Source organism: Carassius auratus, unplaced genomic scaffold (assembly GCF_003368295.1).
Source record: "Carassius auratus strain Wakin unplaced genomic scaffold, ASM336829v1 scaf_tig00214575, whole genome shotgun sequence".
Taxonomy (NCBI): Eukaryota; Metazoa; Chordata; class Actinopteri; order Cypriniformes; family Cyprinidae; genus Carassius; species Carassius auratus.
The window spans coordinates 718290-738079 of NW_020527719.1; the positions used below are offsets into that span (position 1 = coordinate 718290).

Sequence of the window (19790 nt, forward strand, 5' to 3'; positions counted from 1 at the left end):
TATATTTATATTTAATTAAATGCAAAATTAGTGATTCAATAAAATTTCTGATATCTTGGACTTTGTGTTGCTGGTTTACTAATAAAACAATACGAGTAGAGCTTTCAATCTCCACAGGCCCAGAGACTCCCCAACCATCAGAATCTAATACAAAAAAAAATAGTAGGGTACTTTAATAAGAAATGTTTTAATGTTATACTTTGTTAAATTTTATTACTAAACAATATTATATTGTATTGCAACTTAATTATTAAATGTAATATTAAATGTTAAAAAAATACCCTTTTTAAAAAGTTCTCTATGTTTATACATCTGTTCACCGACTTCTTGGGTGTACAGTGGTAAAATAAACAGAAATCGTCTCACATCATCTCTGGCTGGGTGTTTTGGCCCGTTCTTCTGCTGGACTGTAGCCTACATATTTCCTGTTTGCTCATTACAGTATCGCAGCTCTGCAAATCGTCATGACGTCACCGCGGTGTCATTTTTATTTACACGAGACTCCAGCTGTTCCTCTTACTCGGCAGACAGAGTCGATGTGTGTGTCCGTGGGTGTGTGTCATTGCCACGTGATCCAGCTCGCCAATGTCCTTCTACAACCCACTCAGCATCATGGCTGCGGATGCTGCGGATGCTCTCCTCCCGCACCGCATCCCCGGACCATGCCTCCTGCCCCTGCTCCTCCTGATCGCCTCCGCTCTCCCCACACCGAGCCACGGGCTGCTGGGATTCCGACCGGAGGACACGGGAGGAGATCTGTCCGTGCAGGACGGGCTGTTGAAGGCCATAGAAGGGACGCGGTTCATGTTACGCGTGTACTATGCAGCATCACCGCAGAGGCTCAACCGGACCTTCAGCAGCACCGGCAGCACTGCTGCGCCGTGGATCGCTTTCATAGAAGAACCGGAACCGGGGAGAGAGGGGCAGGTGCATCCCAAACGCAACTTGTGCGTGGAGGAGAGCGCCAGGAGCTCGGATATAGAGCTCCTCGGATCTTTCAAGTCAACCTCCAGCCAGAACTCAATCCTGGTGGAGCTGCTCGCCAAAGAACTGCGGAGAGGAGAGAACATCAAGTATTACTCCATGTGCGCCTTTGACGGGGTCAAATGGGAGCACTACCGGACGCGCGACTTCTGGCTGGCGGTGGTGGAGCGGCCGCCGCATGCGGACGGGTGGCTACAAGCGGGTCTTTCGGTGCTGCTTCTAGCACTTTCCGCGCTTTTCAGCGGACTGGTAATCAGCATGCTCGCGCTGGACCCGGTGGAGCTCAAAGTGCTGCAGAACAGCGGCACGGACAAGGAGCAAAAGTACGCGCACAAGATCGAGTCTGTACGCAAACACGGCAACTACGTCCTGTGCACCTTGGTGCTGTGCAACGTGCTCACCAACACTTTCCTGGTGGTCTGGATGTGCCAGATCCTCGGAGTGACGCCCGTCTCTACTGCGGCGTGCACTTTTCTCATCTTCTTCATCGGAGAGATCCTGCCGCACTCCGTTGCGTCTAGGCACGGGCTGGCTATCGCATCCAAGACCGTGTGGCTGACCAAGATGCTGATGCTGTTGACTTTCCCCATCACATATCCCATTAGCAAACTCCTAGACAATATGCTGCACCAGGAAATCAGCAACTTCTACACCCGTGAAAAGTTGCTGGCTATGCTGAGAGTTACCGACCCGTATCATGACCTGGTGAAAGAAGAGTTGAACATCATCCAGGGAGCTCTGGAACTCAGGAGCAAAACGGTGGAAGATGTGCTGACCCATCTCAATGACTGCTTCATGCTGGCCTCGGATGCCATCCTGGACTTCTACACCATGTCAGACGTGATGCAGAGCGGATACACTCGCATTCCTGTGTTCGAGAACGAACGGTCTAACATTGTTGATATACTGTTCGTCAAAGATCTGGCCTTTGTTGATCCAGATGACTGCACCCCGTTAAAAACCATCACTCAATTCTACAAACACCCGCTGCACTATGTCTTTAACGACACCAAACTGGATGCAGTGCTGGAGCAATTCAAGAAAGGTAAGATGTTTATCTTAGGACTCCAGTTGTGTAAAGTTACAAAAAGAAAACCCGTTTAAAATCAGTCTAAAAAAGGGTAATTCACACAAAAACCTTTTCTCACCCTTATTTCGCCCAAACCTGTATGCACTTCTTTTGTTCTATGTAACAAAATACATTTGAAATATGTTAATAAAACATTGGACTTAATTAAATTGAATTTGTATGGATGAAAAAAAAAACACTAGGTATTTACATTTCAAAATATCTTATTTTGCATTAAACACAGCATTATGATGTGCATACAATTAAGAATGCAAAAAAAAAAAAAAAAAATGAGAGAAGATGATATATGATGACAGTTTTAATTTTTTGGTGATCTGTTCAGTAACTTCAGAGTATTGGAGAGCATATTTTACTTTGAAATTATGGAATTGTAAATGAAAATATGCTTGTTAAATCTGGTTTATAACATATAAATAATACATACATACACACACACACACACACACACACACACACATGTATATATATATATATATATATATATATATATATATATATTGTATGTAATAATATAATAATTAACATAAATAATTGTATGTTTACACACACACACACACACACACACACACACACACATATATATATATATATATATATATATATATATATATGTATGTATATATATAAACATTTTATTTATTTACTTATTTTTGACATCATTGCACATTTAGCATCAGCACAACTTCAGCTGACATATGCAGAGAGGCCGGCAGCTGGACTCCAATAATTTGAATTTGTTCCCATGGCAACCATTTTCATTCCGTCATCATTGCTTACTGTTCACCATAGAGTTCATATTAGTCATATTTTGACACACCTTTAGCTGAAAATCTAAAAATTACTCATACCAAGCACTGACCTGTGTGGCATGCAGGGATGCATACCATTTCCTCTTGATCCTGCCCTGCACAAAGTCTACAGACAGTGATGTGATGCGTTCTGACACCTGGTATGCTATCATAATTTGGCCTCTACTGCATCACAGTGACAATTATGTAATAATTTATTTTTGAGATTGATGGTGTTTTCTATTAAGGCACACAGCAGCAACAGCGGGGTGCGGGGTGCTATAATTCAGCTGTAATGCAGTAACCTGTCAGATGTACCACTCACCCATGGTACAAGATTCACTGGATTTACCTTCCCCACAGGGCACAAATGTTCGTACGCAGTAGATTTAGTAAAGGGATCATCAACAGTATCAGTTCCATAACTGCTGTAGGAATCCAGGGCAGTTTAGGCAACATCAAGACCAAAAATAGGATTTTCAGCACATACTGATACCACAATGCACTTTAACCCTGGATTGAGTTTAATCTTTGTGCAAGACTTGGTTTTCCACCACACAGCAGAACTGTCTGAGAGAATTCATTAAACTTAGATCTGAGGTTAAAGTTTACCTCGTGGACTGCTCTCAATATCTTTCAGTAATCTCTCCATTTAAATTAAACTGTAAAGGATGCATGTTGTCACTGTATTTTTTTCATGGAAATGTTAAGGTATCTTTATACACCTCTTTTATGACAGTGACCGTGGCTGTTAAAGGAATAGTTCACCCAAAAATGAAAATCACCCTCAGACTATCCAAGATAGAGTTTGTTTCATAATCAGATCAGATTTAGAGAATCTACCTGTAGCATTACATTACTTGTTCACTGATGGATCTTCTGCAGTGAATGGGTGCCGTCAGAATAAGAGTCCAAACAGCTGATGAAAACATCAGAATAATCCACAAGTAATCCACACAGTCTATCAATTAACATCATGTGACACAAAAATGTGTGTGTTTCTATGAAATAAATCCATCACTGAGATGTTTTAACTTCAAATTGTTGATTCCAGATGACCCGAAGGTGAATAAATGTTCATTTTTAATATTGACAATTATTCTTTTAAGCTCCAAAAATAAAATGGAAAAATAGCATGCAGTTTAGCTTTGCAAATACATCATACATGTTTGGAACAAAATGAGGTTTAATAAATGAAGTAGTGTCATTTTTGGGTGAACTGTCCCTTTAAATCCAAGTGCTTGTCTGTATAGAAACATCAGGGCAGATTAGCTGCAGCAGTGACCTTTTGGTCCAATCAGTGTCTCAGCTTGGGACCATATGGACAAAAAGAGCAGAGCGAAAGAGAAGAGGATCTGCTTCCTCACACTGCGAGCACTCAGCCTGTCACTCTTTGAAGCTTTTGCCTCCAGTGAACATATTACAGCAGGAATTATGAAATATGCAGGCTCAACCTTTCCCTCTCCACTCAGTGAAGTAAGGCAGATGCTAAACAGCAGGTAAAGGTGAAGCTGAATAAAATGCTCTTATTCTGAAGTATAAGTTACTGAAGTGGTAAACTAAGTGTATATGTACTTTTAAAAATAGCAAAATCTATTATTCTTTTAAGCACACAAGAAATATTAAATGCTTAATTTAAAACATACATTTACAAACTGCTACTTTAACCAGTTCAACACAGCAGGTAAATTCTCCAAAAGTCTATTACTTTATTTGTCCTCTGGACCAAAAATGACAATTTAAGAATGTTTTTAACCCCACTGACTTTCATTGGGAGGAAAAAACAGAGATTTTTCAAAATATCTGCTTTTGTAAAAAAAAATTACTTTTGTGTGTACTATCCCTTTAAACATCAAAATTATTCAGACAGGCAGAGCATAAGCTGGATAAATTTAGAAACAAGAAATCACACAGGATCTGACTGATCATGATTTGGTTGGCAGTCTCCATTACTTCTCTCTGTTGTATCCTCTTGTAACTCTGCTAGTGTGTCCTATGAAGACAAAAAGCAGATAAAAATACATTTTTTAAAGATTTTTTAAAAACATAAATGGCATGCCCTTTGATGTTTGCTAATTATTCCACTAGGGTTTATGCAGAAAACAAACAATCCAGAGACTTAGGTTTCGTCTGAAAATAGTTTGCTTTGCTAAAAAAAAAAAAAAAAAAAATTGGCCAGAGATAAGAGAGAAAAAAATGGCCAGAAATCTAGAAATTTAAACCACACCAGGAAATTAAAGGAAATAGTTCAGTTTCTATTCAGTTCATAAATAATGGTAAATTTATGTGAAATTTTGAACTGTTGGTGGCACTAGAGAGTTATAGGAAGTTGCCACAGACTCTATAAAAGGCAAAAAATAAATACAAATAAAAATTGGTGCCTACACACCTTTAGTGCTTGGCCTCTAAAGTGTATGGCCCCTTGAATTTTAGGATCAATAGCTATATAATTCCTACTCCTCAAACTGTATTGTGCATGAATAATCAGACCTTGAAGTTGTACCAGACCTAGGAGTTTCTTTCTTCTGTGGAACATAATTATATTTTGAACAATGTTGGTAATTAAATAGTTTATGGTTCCCATTGACTTCCATAGTATGGAATAAAATAATATGGAAGCTAATGGGCATCATAAACTGAAATTCTTCAAAATATATCTTTCCGTGTTCAGATGAAGAAAGAAAATAATGCAGGTTTGGAACAAGATGAGGGTGAGTAAATGATGGCAGATGATGGCAAATAATGGCTTTCATTTTTGGATGAACTATCGCTTTAAGCTCAAATGCAGGTCAAATGCTACATGAACGCTGCACAAGCATCACAAATAAAAAGGCCTAAAACATGATTAAGGAAAAAAGCAATTAACACAGAAAATCATGCATTTATTTGCAAATGCATTTTTAGGACAAACTGTGCTATTGGATCCTATTTAGAAATATTTCAGGCATTTCCTTCAGTGTTTTTCTTTCCGTTTTCAGCTACACGCTGCTTTATTTAGCTATTCCCACCATACTGCTCTGCAATGCATCACGAGTAGAGTATAGTGCCAGCTTTAACGAGTTCATTTGCTGGCACAGCAGCTGAAGGAATCGCAGGGACATCCGCGTGGGCTCAGACTCCCTGGATCCGCGTGCATGCGTGCGCGTGTTATATAATAGCGGAGTGATGTAATGCGGTTCCCTGAACATCAGCTTTGAGGTGTATCGAGCTGAGTGCTGCATTGCCCTTGCTCCTGCAGAATTCTTCACTTCACTCAGCGTGTGCCGCCACCATAGAGACCACAGCGTGAGAGAGGCAGGCTCCTGTCCGTTAGGTTCTCTCTATCCAAAGGTTGAGGATTATGTATTTAATCATCTCCGCCTTAAATTATATTCCAGATCTGTCTGACTGATGATGATTAACAGAAATGCTAGCTGGGATGTTTCGTTTGTTCCATTGCAATTAGCTGCTGCTTGGGAATTCAGTGAACAATCTTGTATAAGCACACTGATCGTGCTTCATAAGATTTTTCTTTACAATAATTTAGCTTTTTATGATTTATTCTTTACTGCGGTTCCTTTAAGATTCCAACGTAAGTGCCCTCTTTGCATGTGAAATGAGATATAGGTTTGCTGCAGCAACAAGCTTCTGGTTTGCAGTTGCAGGTGCCAATATAGATTTATATTTCAGTAACAGACTCTAGGCAAAGCTGCATGACATTATGAGAGATTAATTAAGAAATCTGTTGAAATGACCAGATTTCAGCTCTTAGTTAGCCTCATAAGGCTCTGGTAAATATTAAATAGCCATTGTTAATAAATAAATGCATTTGACATTACAACACTGTGGATGTGCAGAACAAGTGTGTGTGTGTGTGTGTTTAGTCTACATGTACACATGCACATGCATATGTTTATAACAATGTTTTTGGAAGTCTCTTATGCTCACAAAGGCTGCATTTATTTAATCAAAAATACAGAAAAACTTTAATATTGTGAAACGTTATTATACTAACTGTTTTTTATTTTAATAGATTTAAAAATAGAATTCATTTGTGATGCAAAGACGAATTTTCACTATTATTACTCCAGTTGTCAGCGTCACGTGATCCTTCAGAAATCATTCTAATATGCTGTTTTGCTGCTCAAGAAACATTTCTTATTATCACTTTTCAAACAGCTGTGCTTAACATTTTTGTAGAAACCATAATATTTTTTCTTTTTTTTTTTTTAGAATACCTTGATTTTATAAAAAAAATAAAAAGAACAGCATTTTATATAAATAAAAATCTGCAGTATACATTGAAATTGTTTTACTGTCACTTTTGATCAGTTTAATGCATCCTTTAAAAAAAAAACTAAAGTGACCCTAAACTATACACACAGACACACACACACACACACACACACACACACACACACACACACATATATATATATATACATACATACATACATACATACATACATGCATACATGCATATATATATATATATATATATATATATATATACCAAAAATTATTTAATATTAAGGGAAACGTGAACTAATGTCAGAATAGCCATTAATGCCTGAGCAGCATTTTAATGACTCAAAAATAGCATATTCCAACGGTTTCCAGGTTTTTAGATTGCTCAGCTTCATCATCAGAGCCACAGGGCTCCCAAACCCCATTACATAACCACTCAGTGCTCTTTACATAAGGTCAGGTCTGAATCTTCAAAACTGTCATAGTTAATCTCTTCATGCTCCTTCATTTCAAGCACTCTTTATGTCATGTGACAAATCAGTTTAACAGTGCTAAAGACTGTCTGCAACAGAAATCACATACACAAGTATCCAAAGGGTAAAATAAATGGACAAGGCTTCATTTACTAAAGTTGTGTGACTATTGATTCTGCACACTTCGCCTAATAACTTGATAACTTGCACTGCAGTTTTGTTAAATTGGCTTTACTTTGCATAAATGAGGGTGCAGATTAAAATTAAATACCAAATGCTTATCATGCTATTATGCTCCTTTGTCTTTCTCTGGCACTGTAAAGGGAAATCTCATTTGGCTATCGTACAGAGGGTCAATAACGAAGGAGAAGGAGATCCTTTCTATGAAGTCATGGGCATCGTCACTCTAGAAGATGTCATCGAGGAAATCATCAAGTCTGAGATTGTGGACGAAACGGACCTCTACAGTAGGTGTTTACTATTTCTGTTCTTTAAATCTGGTGCACTTTTGCTTATCTTAGGCCTTTTTCTATCTTCTCATTCTTCAATATTAATGTTTCAAATGAACACTCAAACACAAAATCAGTCTAATAGTGAATTATAAGAAGAATATTTCCTCTACACGGCAATTCCAGAGCATTTGTCTGAGTGAAAACCTGCCCTGATTCCTGCTGCTTCCTCATGCATAGTCGATAACACTGTGACCCTGTTGCAAATAATTATCACACTAATTGGATTCCAGAACTTGGTGTTATTGTCTTTTGGCAAAGCCTGTTCTCTGCAATTATCAATTCATTTTTAACCATGATTAACAGTGCTGACATACTGGGGGAGACTAGCGTTTGTAAGTTTTACAATGAATATTTTGTAAGTTAACTTGATAAGTGAATTCATTTCTGTACAGACATTTACCTTAACGTCTTAACTACAAAAAAAAAAAAACGTTTTCTTCCAAGGAAATAACTAGTTATGAATACCATCTTGACCTTTTGTGAAATCATATCCCAGTATAGCTTCAAAGTGGGGTAAGTGTTGTCACAATGGGAACCTGCAATAATAGTGCAATAACAGATTATACAGGAGCAGAAAAAAGGAAATAAAGTATATTTTGCATCTCAAGCATATCATATGCTCTCATTGATTTGTTATTGGTTTGAGGTAAAGCCTATCCAGTATAATGTATTGCTGTTGTGTTGTGGCAGCTGATAACCGTACGAAGAGGAGAGTGTCTCACCACGAGAGGAAACAGCAAGATTTCTCCATATTTAAACTGTCAGAGAGTGAAATGAAGGTTAAAGTCTCACCACAGCTTCTGCTCGCAACACATCGCTTTCTAGCAACAGGTAATCTCAGTTCACAGTTGTGGGAAAGAGTCAAATATCTGACCCTGTTGACAGGGGCGAATCTAGAAAAATATTGATGGGGTGGCGAGAAGGGGGCAGGAATTTTTGAGGGGTGGCAACATATGGCAGACGTATATATACTGAATTTAGTCACAGTTATCACAGTTTGATGATAAATATATGTGCACACTAAAAAAAGGGCACAGGCTATCATTTACAAACTTAATCTCATGCAATCAATGTCTTGTATCTGAAACAGTTCATATAAGGACTAAGTGACACCCCATAAGCACCACCACACTCACTAATGCATACAGTATGCATCGACATGTAATTAAGAGCATTATAAAAGGTTCAGTGTTATCAAAATGTCAATTTATTATAAGAAACACAAGATTTTAACAGCCAATGACATTTACAGATGGGGAGACTCAACTGATTTTCTGCTGTTTAGTGTTAATCGCCATCTAACTCAACCAGTCAAGAGCTACATTTAGCCTTAGATGTTATATGAATATGGTCCCTGAAGCATAGGTTTTATTAGCTGACAATAATAATAAATCAATAAACATTATAGGCACAAATACAAATGTACTTTTAGAAATAGTTTTTGAAAAACTACAGGTGCAACATTTGAAAATCGAAAATTATTAACTTATTTTTTAATTACATTTATATCTGAATATATGTCAGAGTTCGGAGCGGGATCGCGAATCATTTGAGTTAGTTCGGGAGTTCAAAGCGGGATCGCGAATCATTTGAGTCAGTTCGGGAGTTCAAAGCGGGTTCGCGAATCATTTGAGTCAGTTTGGGGATCGCGAATCATTTGAATCAGTTCGGGAGTTCGTAGTGGGATCGCGAATCATTTGAGTCAGTTATGGGGATCGCGAATCATTTGAGTCAGTTTGGGAGTTCAGAGCGGGATCGCGAATCATTTGAGTCAGTTCGGGAGTTCGGAGCGGGTTCGCGAATCATTTGAGTCAGTTTGGGGATCGCGAATCATTTGAGTCAGTTCGGAGCGGGTTCGCGGATCATTTGAATCAGTTTGGGAGTTTGTAGCGGGTTCGCGAATCATTTGAGTCAGTTCGGGAGTTCGTAGAGGTTTCGCGAATCATTTGAGTCAGTTTGGGGATCGCAAATCATTTGAATCAGTTCGGGAGTTCGGAGCGGGATCACGAATCACGAAATATTCCAGCTCGTAAATTTTCAAATTGGCCATAACATTTAATTCGTTGTTGCCAACTGGGGTGGCAGCAGGGGTGGCAAGGCTTTCTTTTAGTGTGGTACTATGCCACCCCAGTAGATCCGCCCCTGCCTGTTAATGATCAATTCAGACAATTCTGGATTCATAGAATTCGAAATTTTAAGAAACTGAGAGTTGTTTTAGGTTTAAAACACATACAGTTCAAGACCAAAAGGACCTGTTCACATTAATTTGACAATCTAGTGTATCTACTAATTTGGCGCAGCATTGCAAATCATCAACAAATGATGAAGGATCAGAATGCTGCGGTTTCATTGTCAGTAGCCTATCATTAATGTGTTTATTTTTCTCTCTGTTCTCTTTATTTCGGTAGAAGTAGAGCCTTTTAAGTCGACGCATCTCTCAGAGAAAATCCTCTTGCGGTTGATAAAGCACCCAAGCGTGGTGCAGGAACTCAAGTTTGATGAGAAAAACAAGCGATCACCAAAGCACTACCTCTTCCAGCGCAACAAGCCTGTGGATTATTTCATCCTCATATTGCAGGTAAAGTACTACAGGTTTTAAAAGACATTCTGCAAGTCATTATAAATAAATGTTACAAATAAAAATAAAAATAAAAGTATTTTTTTTTAAATTGTTATGCAGATAAAGTAATTTATGATACAATTATATTGCATATATTATAAATTATATTACTTATAATAAAATATAGCTTTTTAACTATTGGCCCCTGCTGTAAGTGGAGAAAAATGCTATATTCATCAGTTTTCATGCAGTATTTGCAAACAGAGGAAAATAAATATTTTAATTAAATCATAAAAATATTATATTTGTATATATTTGTAACAAATATTTGTTATACTAATCAATTAATTTATAGAAAAAAATGTAAATTCATGACAAAATTATAGTACATTAATAAAGTGCTAAATAAAAGCATTTTTATTTATTTTTTAATTTTGAACCAATGCTGTAAGAGAAAAAAAAATCACATTTTTATTATTTCAAATTGAGAAAAATAACTAGTTTTATTAAATAATATATTATAAAAATTATTTCAAAATGGTTTTGTTAATTAATTAATGACAAAATTATACTACATTAAAGAAATGCAAAATAAAAGCTGTCACTATTGGACCTCACTGTAGGGTGAGAAAATTGTAATTTTCCTCAGTTTATATATTTATAAATTATTAATAGATTAGATATTTGTTCAAAGTTCAAACTCTTATGCTAATCAAAGACTGTATGGCAAAATTATATTACATTAACTGCATGCAAAATAAAATAATTTTCACACTTTTGCAAATCACTGTAAGTGGAGAGTTTTTTTTCCTCTCAGTTTTCATAATTGCAAACTCAATTTTAATATGTGAACCATCTCTCTCTGGCTGCAGGGTCGAGTGGAGGTAGAGATCGGAAAGGAGGGACTAAAGTTTGAAAATGGGCCATTTACATACTATGGCTTACCTGCTATCATGACCATCCTACCCACAGGTTAGTTTGATGATTCAGTATTTGCCAGAATTCATCACTGGAGCTGAACAGAGCCTCATTAAATAAATCAACCTGAGTTTCCAGAATACCTCAACAAGGTTTCCCTGCAGTAAAAACATTAATAAACGATTGAAAAACTCTGAGAGGCGTTGAGCGTGGAGCATATGTGACCCCTCTAGCAACGCTCTCCAGAGATAATTAAGGGAGCAAATCTAAATAGAGCGGCTATGTTAATCTTAGGAGAGTAGAGTCGGGTAATTACAGCGGGAGAGAAACTCTCATCTGTCCACTCAAGCAAAACGGCACATTATTATATAAGGATGAAAATCTCATAAGCTTAGCATCATGAAAATGTAAAAATAACTTAAAGGATGGAGCCTTTAGCTCTTGTTGAAGAGATTAATTCAGAATGAATGTGCATTAAATGTAAGCTAAGTGTCTGTGTTATACAGTCTGTCTCTCTGGTTAGGGTTTTCTCTGTGATATAGACACAGAAAGAAAAAATGCAAACACATACTATATACCAACATACTACATCCAGGACTTTAGCATCTGCTAATGAGATATAGGACATCTACATGGACACAGAGATTCTGTGTATGGCATATTGTTTATTTGTTCATGGTTGTACACACAACACTAAAAGTTTTCCTACTTTTTTGGCATTTCATATCCTATTTTTAACATGTATTTTGCCACAATTTAACAGTTAAAAAACAGTACAAAATAATTAAAAAATAATAATAATAATACTTTGAGAAGCAGTATTGTATATATAATATATAGACTTCTTTCCAGAGAATGTATCTTTAATAGGACAGCATTTTGTCTTACTGCACTGGAAGAATGTTTCTGATATTTTTATGCATAAACATTAAAAAACAAAATAAATAAAACATCTGCCAAATGTGCAGTACAAAAGACAAGATAAACTTAATTTCAGGATACTATGTAAGAAAACTAATTACAGTATCTATTGCAGTGTTTCAATTCAAGTAGGATTTTTTAATATTTATTAAAATATAATAAAAGCCCACTTTTGCAGTGAATAAGTAAGCTTTGTAAGTAAGTTGTTTCCATTTAGCTGAATTTTTGAATATATAAGTGCATTTACTCCAAATGTGTACTGAATTTATATAAAAAGCACACTAAAGGGATTTTTTTTCCTCGTTAAAAAAAGACATTTAAAAATGTAAATCTAAAATAATCTCTACTGTGAAACTGTTTCTAAAGTACAAAAATGTTGGTTCAAAATTAAAAATCATTAAGAGCTCACTTTTGCAGTGAATGAACAAGTCTTATCAAGTTGTGTACATCTGGCATATTTTATGAATTTGTAAGTAGTCCATCTCAACATATAGGTATATAAATATATATAGTAAGTAGACTCTCAATATGCTAGGTAAAGAACATTTTTATATCTAAAGCAATAATCAACTGAATGACTTCTACTGGTGTGATCCAGTCCACAGATCACCGTCCCGGAGCAGCGGTCTCAATCATTCGGATACTACAATCCATGGAGGCAGTCTGGGTCAACTGAGCATCAGCGGAGGACCGTATTTACCAGACTATTCAGTTCGCCAGCTCACAGACCTACAGATCATTAAGGTAAACTTGACATGCTGAAAAAGCTGGATGAGGGGACAATTCAAAGTCATGTTAGGGTTCATACCCCAATATTAAAATAAATTAGTATTGTATTTTTATTTAATATTTTTGACTTAAATTACTGTAATGCTGAAAGAGAACTTGAATCTCATTATGAAAAAATCCTGTCTACATACATTATTCTTTTTCCTCCCCTTTTATTTTTTTTCAATATTAAAATAATACATATTTTTTTTTACTACATTTAGATTTTCTTTAAAAATATTGATCAGAATTAAATTCAATATGACCATAATTACGATTGTAATTTCCATTTAAATAATTACTGCGCACAAGGAAAAAGCATAAAAGCATATGTTAATTTATAATTTTAACATTTTTGTTTTATTTTTGCATTAAACATTTAAAGTAAATCTGATTAAAAATATGTACAATTTAGATATAATATATTTTAATATAATATAATTTAGACAATGCAACATTTACCTTTAACTCATGGCTCCCAGTCGACTTATTTATCAAAATTAATTTGACATGAACCGAGAAAAATGAAACAAGAGAAAACATTACCATCTACAGCCACGAGAGGGCGCTCTATGCTGCTCTGTGTTCCTGTAGTCTATCACTGAGCAGCATAGAGCGCCCTCTCGTGGCTGTAGACGGTAATGTTTTCTCTTGGTTCTTAATAAATTTATAGTCCAGTGCAACTTATATATGTTATTACCTCGTCATGATGTATTTTTTGACTGATGCGGCTTATACTCAGGTGCGACTTATAGTCCGAAAAATACGGTAGATACTTTTTAATAATATTATATAATTTTTATGTAAACAATAACATTAACATTACATGTTAAAACTCAAATAGAATTATGAGCTGTCTCAGTATATTATGCTATTCTTTCCAGATTACTCGTAACCATTATCAGAACGCTCTGACAGCTACACGCATGGACAGCTCTCCGCAAACCCCCGACGCAGAGAGTCATGCACCCGGGGAGAGAATGACAATCCCTGAGACACGCTCCAACAGCATCGCCCTTCCTCTGACAGAACCACGGCCCTGTCTGACCCGATTCCACCAGCACAGCCACCTCTACAGACAGCCAGACAGCACCAGCACCCTTAATGAGAGGAACCGCATCGTCCGTGAGTACATGCGCTTCTCATTTATAGCATCTTTCTTGGGTTCTCTTGGTCATTTTCCAGGCAGCAAGTGAATAATAAAACAGTTTGACATGAAAACACTGAAATACATTTCTTCGGAAGGTTGAATACACTCAAATATAACCATAACATATCAATGTTGTCTGTCACTGCAATCTTTGGGGAAAGCGAGGATGTAGATAATCTATGTTTGAAATTAGGACGTTTCTCACAGCTTCCAAATGCAAGACAAGACAGATGGTCGAACTCTAATCCTCTTACTAAAACTAATCAGACTTTGTGTGAAAAAGTGGAACTCTGATTCTTAAGCTAGAAATCACTTAGTTCAGTTTCCTCTAATAAATGAGGCCTGTACTAAAGCGTACACAAGATCAAATGCAGGGTAATCAAATTACACTGTTATACAATATCATATCAATGTTTCATTTATATGAAATGCCACTGTAAATATTTATACATTTTGTGTGCAATACAGATTATAACTTGATGCGACAGCAGTTTCTCAACCAGAGTCATTAATCAAAACCTCCATGAAATCATAACGGTTTGGTTTTTTTGTCAAAATTTGCTAGTATGAGGTTATTTGAAGTCAAGTTTTTTTTTTTTTTGACTAAAAAATTTTACACAAATATTACATAATCGTTATTATAATTGAATGTAGACTTTACATTTATTTACAACTGTAATTTTCATTTAAATAATAGTAAAAATGCAAATTATATAAGATACATTATACATTTTCTTCTTCATCACTCGGGAATGAGTGAGAAATATTCCATGGTTCATTGTAAAGAGTCTTCATTGAAAAAACTGTGGTTAATCTCTGGTTGTCATGAAAATTAAAGGCTACTGGTTGTTTTAGAAAAGGTCAATGCCTTCAATACATCCTCCCCAACTTCCTGTTTCAATAACAATTGTGCCTGTATTGATAATTGCATACTAGCTTTATATTGCAGAAATAGTACGAGTAGTTGCTAATATGCTGTTTCATATGTCAACGCAGGTCAGAAAATTGTGTTTGGTTAATCAGTTTCATTTTTATGTCAAAAGACATGCATAGTGCTACAAACTCCTGTCTTGTTTATTTCCTGTGTGGTCATCTGACTCTGGCTCTCTGGCTCCCCCTGTAGGAAGTAAGTCGGATGGACAGAAGAGCCCCAGTGACTCCGTGTTCCTGCGTATGGATAACACCCCATATATAAGAGACACTCGTGTGGAGAGAAAAGAAGGAACTGGTGGGTGAACTGACGGATTATTTCTGAAGCCAAACTATGAAATCATTTTATGCACCGATATACAGTGTTTACCTCAGTAAGTCTAAAAATTAATAGAAAAGCTGCTAAAAACTAAATCAAAAGAAGAGACCGGGCATTAGGTGAACATACATCATTGTAGAAACTGCACTTTTTGAAATACAAAAATATATTTTTAATGTTATTTTATTTGTAATTTTTTTCCCACCCTCTTGCCATTTCAAACCTGTATGCTTTCAACGGACACACAATGAAAATTTGTTAAGAATATTCTTATTTTTATTATTATTTTCAAAGTCATTTTACATTTTTGTTTCTCAAGCAACTACAGTCATGCCCAAAAATATGGACACCCTTGGTAAATATGATCAAAGAAGTCTGTGAAAATTAATCTGCATTGTAAATCCTTTTGCTCTTTATATTAATACAATTCACAAAAATCTAACCTTTCATTGGGTAATATGAATTTAAAATGGGGGGAAATATCATTATGAAATAAATGTTTTTTCTCTAATATACATTGTCCACGATTAAGGACACCCCTAGGAATTCTTATGAGTAAAATAACTCTGAAGTATATTCCCATTCATATTCAACAATTTTGAGTACTCCAGGGTGATTATGAACATGAAATTATCCAGCCACTGCTTCCTGTTTCACAGAAATATAAATAGGGGGGAAACAAAGCCCAAATGCCCTTAATCATCCATCACAATGAGAAAAACCAAAGAATATATTTCTGATGTGCAGCAAAAGATAACTGAGCTTCACAAATCAGTGAAGTGGCTTTAAGAAAAGAGCTCCCATTTCCACCATCAGGGCAATAATTAAGAATTTCCAATCAACAGAAAATGTTACGAAACTGCCTGGAAGAAGACATGTGTCTATATCATCCTAATGCATGGTGAGTAGGTCAGTTTGAGTGGCTAAAGACTCTCCAAGGACAAACATCACCTACATCAACACATGTTGATTAGGAGGATTTCAAGAAAAATTTAGCTTTTTAGCAGCAAACACTCAAGATGGGTTTGGTGAACACAGAGAAAAACTTACCCCATGTGTACAATGAAATATACAGCTGTATTTTTGATGTTGTGGGCCTATATTTCTGCTGGAGGTCCTGAACATCTTGTTTAGACACATGGCATCATGGATTCTATCAAATACCAACAGATAAAACAAATCAGTAAGTGACTGACTCCGTTAGAAATCTTATAATGGACCATGCTTGGATCATTCAACCGTACAATAATCCAAACACAAACCTCAAAAACAATACAGAAATTGGTCACTGAGCTCAAAACCAAGCTTCTGCTATAGTCTTTCCAGTCCTCTGACTGTACTGACTGACCCTACAGAAAATGAGAGGAGTGAACTGAAGAGGAGAAGCACCAACATTGAGATGGGAATCTAAAGGGTCTGAAGTGATTCGGGATGAAGGAATGGTCTCTGATCCCTTGTCAGGTGTTCTCTAACCTCATCAGGCATTATAGGAGAAAATTTAGACCTGTTAAACTGGCAAATGGAGGTTTAAAAAAGAATTCAATAAAAGGGTGTCCTTAATTGTGGCCAATGTGTATTAGAGAAAAACATTTATTTCATAATGATATTTCCCTCCATTTTAAATTCTTATTATCCAATGAAAGGTGATTTGTGATTGTGATTTTTGTAAATAAAAGATCAGCCTTTTTAATTAATTTTCACAGCCTTCTTTTCATATTTACCAAGGGTGTCCATATTTTTGGGCATGAATGTATTTGACTTCAAGACTTCAGAATATAGTTTTTAATACTGTAATACCCTATAATTATAGCTTAAAAGGTTCCTAAAGATTCTTCAAAATATCTGTATGTCTTTAGAAGTAACAAATAAAGCATACAAGTTACAAAATGGCCTAAGGGTGTATAAACAAAGCCTATTCCTTTAAGAAGGGTGGTGGTCTGCTCTCTGACTAAAAGCACCCCAACTTTCAAACACTGGAGTGGCTGTTTGACAGCGAGCGAGACGTTTGACAGACTGTAGGGAGAGGAAATGCATGGGCTCTAGTCTCTGTTTATACGACCTGCAAAGGAATGTTGACATCAGGCTAGAACTGTCCAGTTCAGCTCTGCTTGTTATGACTGGAGGTTAACAGGGAAGACTAAATCAAGAAGAGAAGAGAAGAGAAGAGAAGAGACTAACCAATGACTTTCCAGTTCAGTTTGTCATGTGATCCTAGCATCTTTGTCATAGTGTGTCCGATCTATTTCAGATGCGACGGCCGTTCCCATGGAGACGGACCTGTCTACATCCCAGCTCATCAGCTCTCACTCTCTGGGTGCCTCGGATGAGAACCTGGGGAAAAAACTGCTCCGGAAACTCAGTGTGTATCAGCTGCCAAGCACCTGACTGAATCGCAAATTTGTGAATCTGCCCAGTAATGACACGACACCTGCGTTTACGGCTGCACACACACACACACACACACCTGCTTTTAGTCTGCATTTTCAAACTCCATCTGTTTCTTAGCAACCAGCCAGACAAACTGCAGCCCACACTATTGTTTAATACAAAAAAGAACAATGTGATTTACGCAAGTAGGGCATATTTCTGGGTCAGCAGCCTTTGTTGCTTCTGGAAAAACAGTTTTATCAAGAAATCATTCCTGCTGGTGCTCCGGTAAAGCTTTCTGACTAGCTTAACCAACTAGACTCATCAACTGCCATCGGTTCAATTATGTTTCTTACTTTCATTTATGCATTTAGAAGACACTTTTATAAAGCAATTCAAATTGTAAAATTTGAAGTATATACCTTGCTGGAAAGCAAACTTGAGGAAAGCAAACGTATAACTTACAAACTAATAGATTGTAAAGTTACATTTGGTGTTTTTTCAATATACTTTGAGCTTTCTTTATATATAGATATATTTAGATATTATATAAATGATTTATGTATCAACATTTTCTTAATTATTATATTAATTAAATACATAATATAAAATATCAATATATCAATAATTTTTTCCAAATCTGTATTTTGTTTATTCTTTCTTGAAAGTCTAAAAAACCTTAAACCTTGAAAACCTTGAAAGGGCTTTTCAACAATTTTTCAAACATGATTACAGTTAGAGTGTATTAAAGAAGTACATTTACAGTAAATTAATTTAAAATCCAGTATATATGGATATACTCTTTAATATTTAATGTTATTTTTATTTTATTTTAAATATGCATTTGTCAAGCTAACATTCAAAGTACTGACAAACCTTGGTTTAATAAAATAATAAAAATAAAGTGGTTATGTGATTTTCAATTGATTTGATTCTTACATTCAAATTCAAATTGCAATTCTGTTTCCCATTTCAGTTAAAATTTAATTCAAATTCAGGACTTGTATTGAAATTTGAAAAGCATCTGAATGGTGCACAACCCTGCCAGAAATGTGTCCTATTTGTTGAATAACAGTCGTAATCAATTTTCATCACTTATTCATGCTTATCAGTTGACAACCTTTTTACTTCAAATATTCAGGTCAGTTCAAAACTAGGCATTTTACATTTCACTTTCTACTCTCTAGGCAACAAAAAAAGAAAGAAGTCTTGTGATGGAGATAAACCTTTGGAAGACAATCCTGAACAATCACAGGTGAAGACCTAGCATTCATTGTAAGGGTTTGCTTCTCCCACAAATGTGAAATCTTCTGCAGCCCTCCTCTGGATCCTGAGTGAGAGAAAGCACAACCCAGTGTACAATGACCACCACAACAGATGTAGCATCAGAAAACCTTGCCTTCAGGAATATAATGTTACAACAAACCTGAAATATACAACATCCAGCGAGACACATGTTTTCTTTCATTGACGAGATGCTACATAACCGTTGATATACTACAGTTTTGATGGCGGTTTATGATGATGTCATCTCCAGTCACTGTGGTAATGACATTGTGACCTCTGACCCCGGGCAAAGCCAGCAAGCACAAGCCTGGAGACCTGAAGCCAACCATTTGAATAATGAGAGGGCATAACCTTTAGTATGTCTCAAAATATGGTCATCTTTCAGTAGAAACAAGGTGTTTATTGTGTGATTTTCTATCATATTTAGTGAGAGGTATTTGTCAGGCTGTGCCTGGAATTTAATCAAGATATCAGAAGCAGATTTGAGACAGATCAG

The 19790-nt window shown here is 36.2% G+C and overlaps 1 protein-coding gene across 1 annotated transcript; it reads left to right on the forward strand.

The window, feature by feature from the left end:
- Window positions 1-537: 537 nt before the first annotated feature.
- Window positions 538-19762, forward strand: LOC113092407 (metal transporter CNNM1-like). Its single transcript, XM_026258002.1, has 10 exons — window positions 538-2029; window positions 7886-8029; window positions 8765-8905; window positions 10483-10652; window positions 11507-11606; window positions 13072-13217; window positions 14126-14366; window positions 15515-15619; window positions 17889-17999; window positions 19195-19762. The coding sequence occupies exons 1-10, from the start codon at window positions 586-588 to the stop codon at window positions 19272-19274; spliced, it is 2682 nt and encodes an 893-aa protein (XP_026113787.1). The 5' UTR covers window positions 538-585; the 3' UTR covers window positions 19275-19762.
- Window positions 19763-19790: the final 28 nt, after the last annotated feature.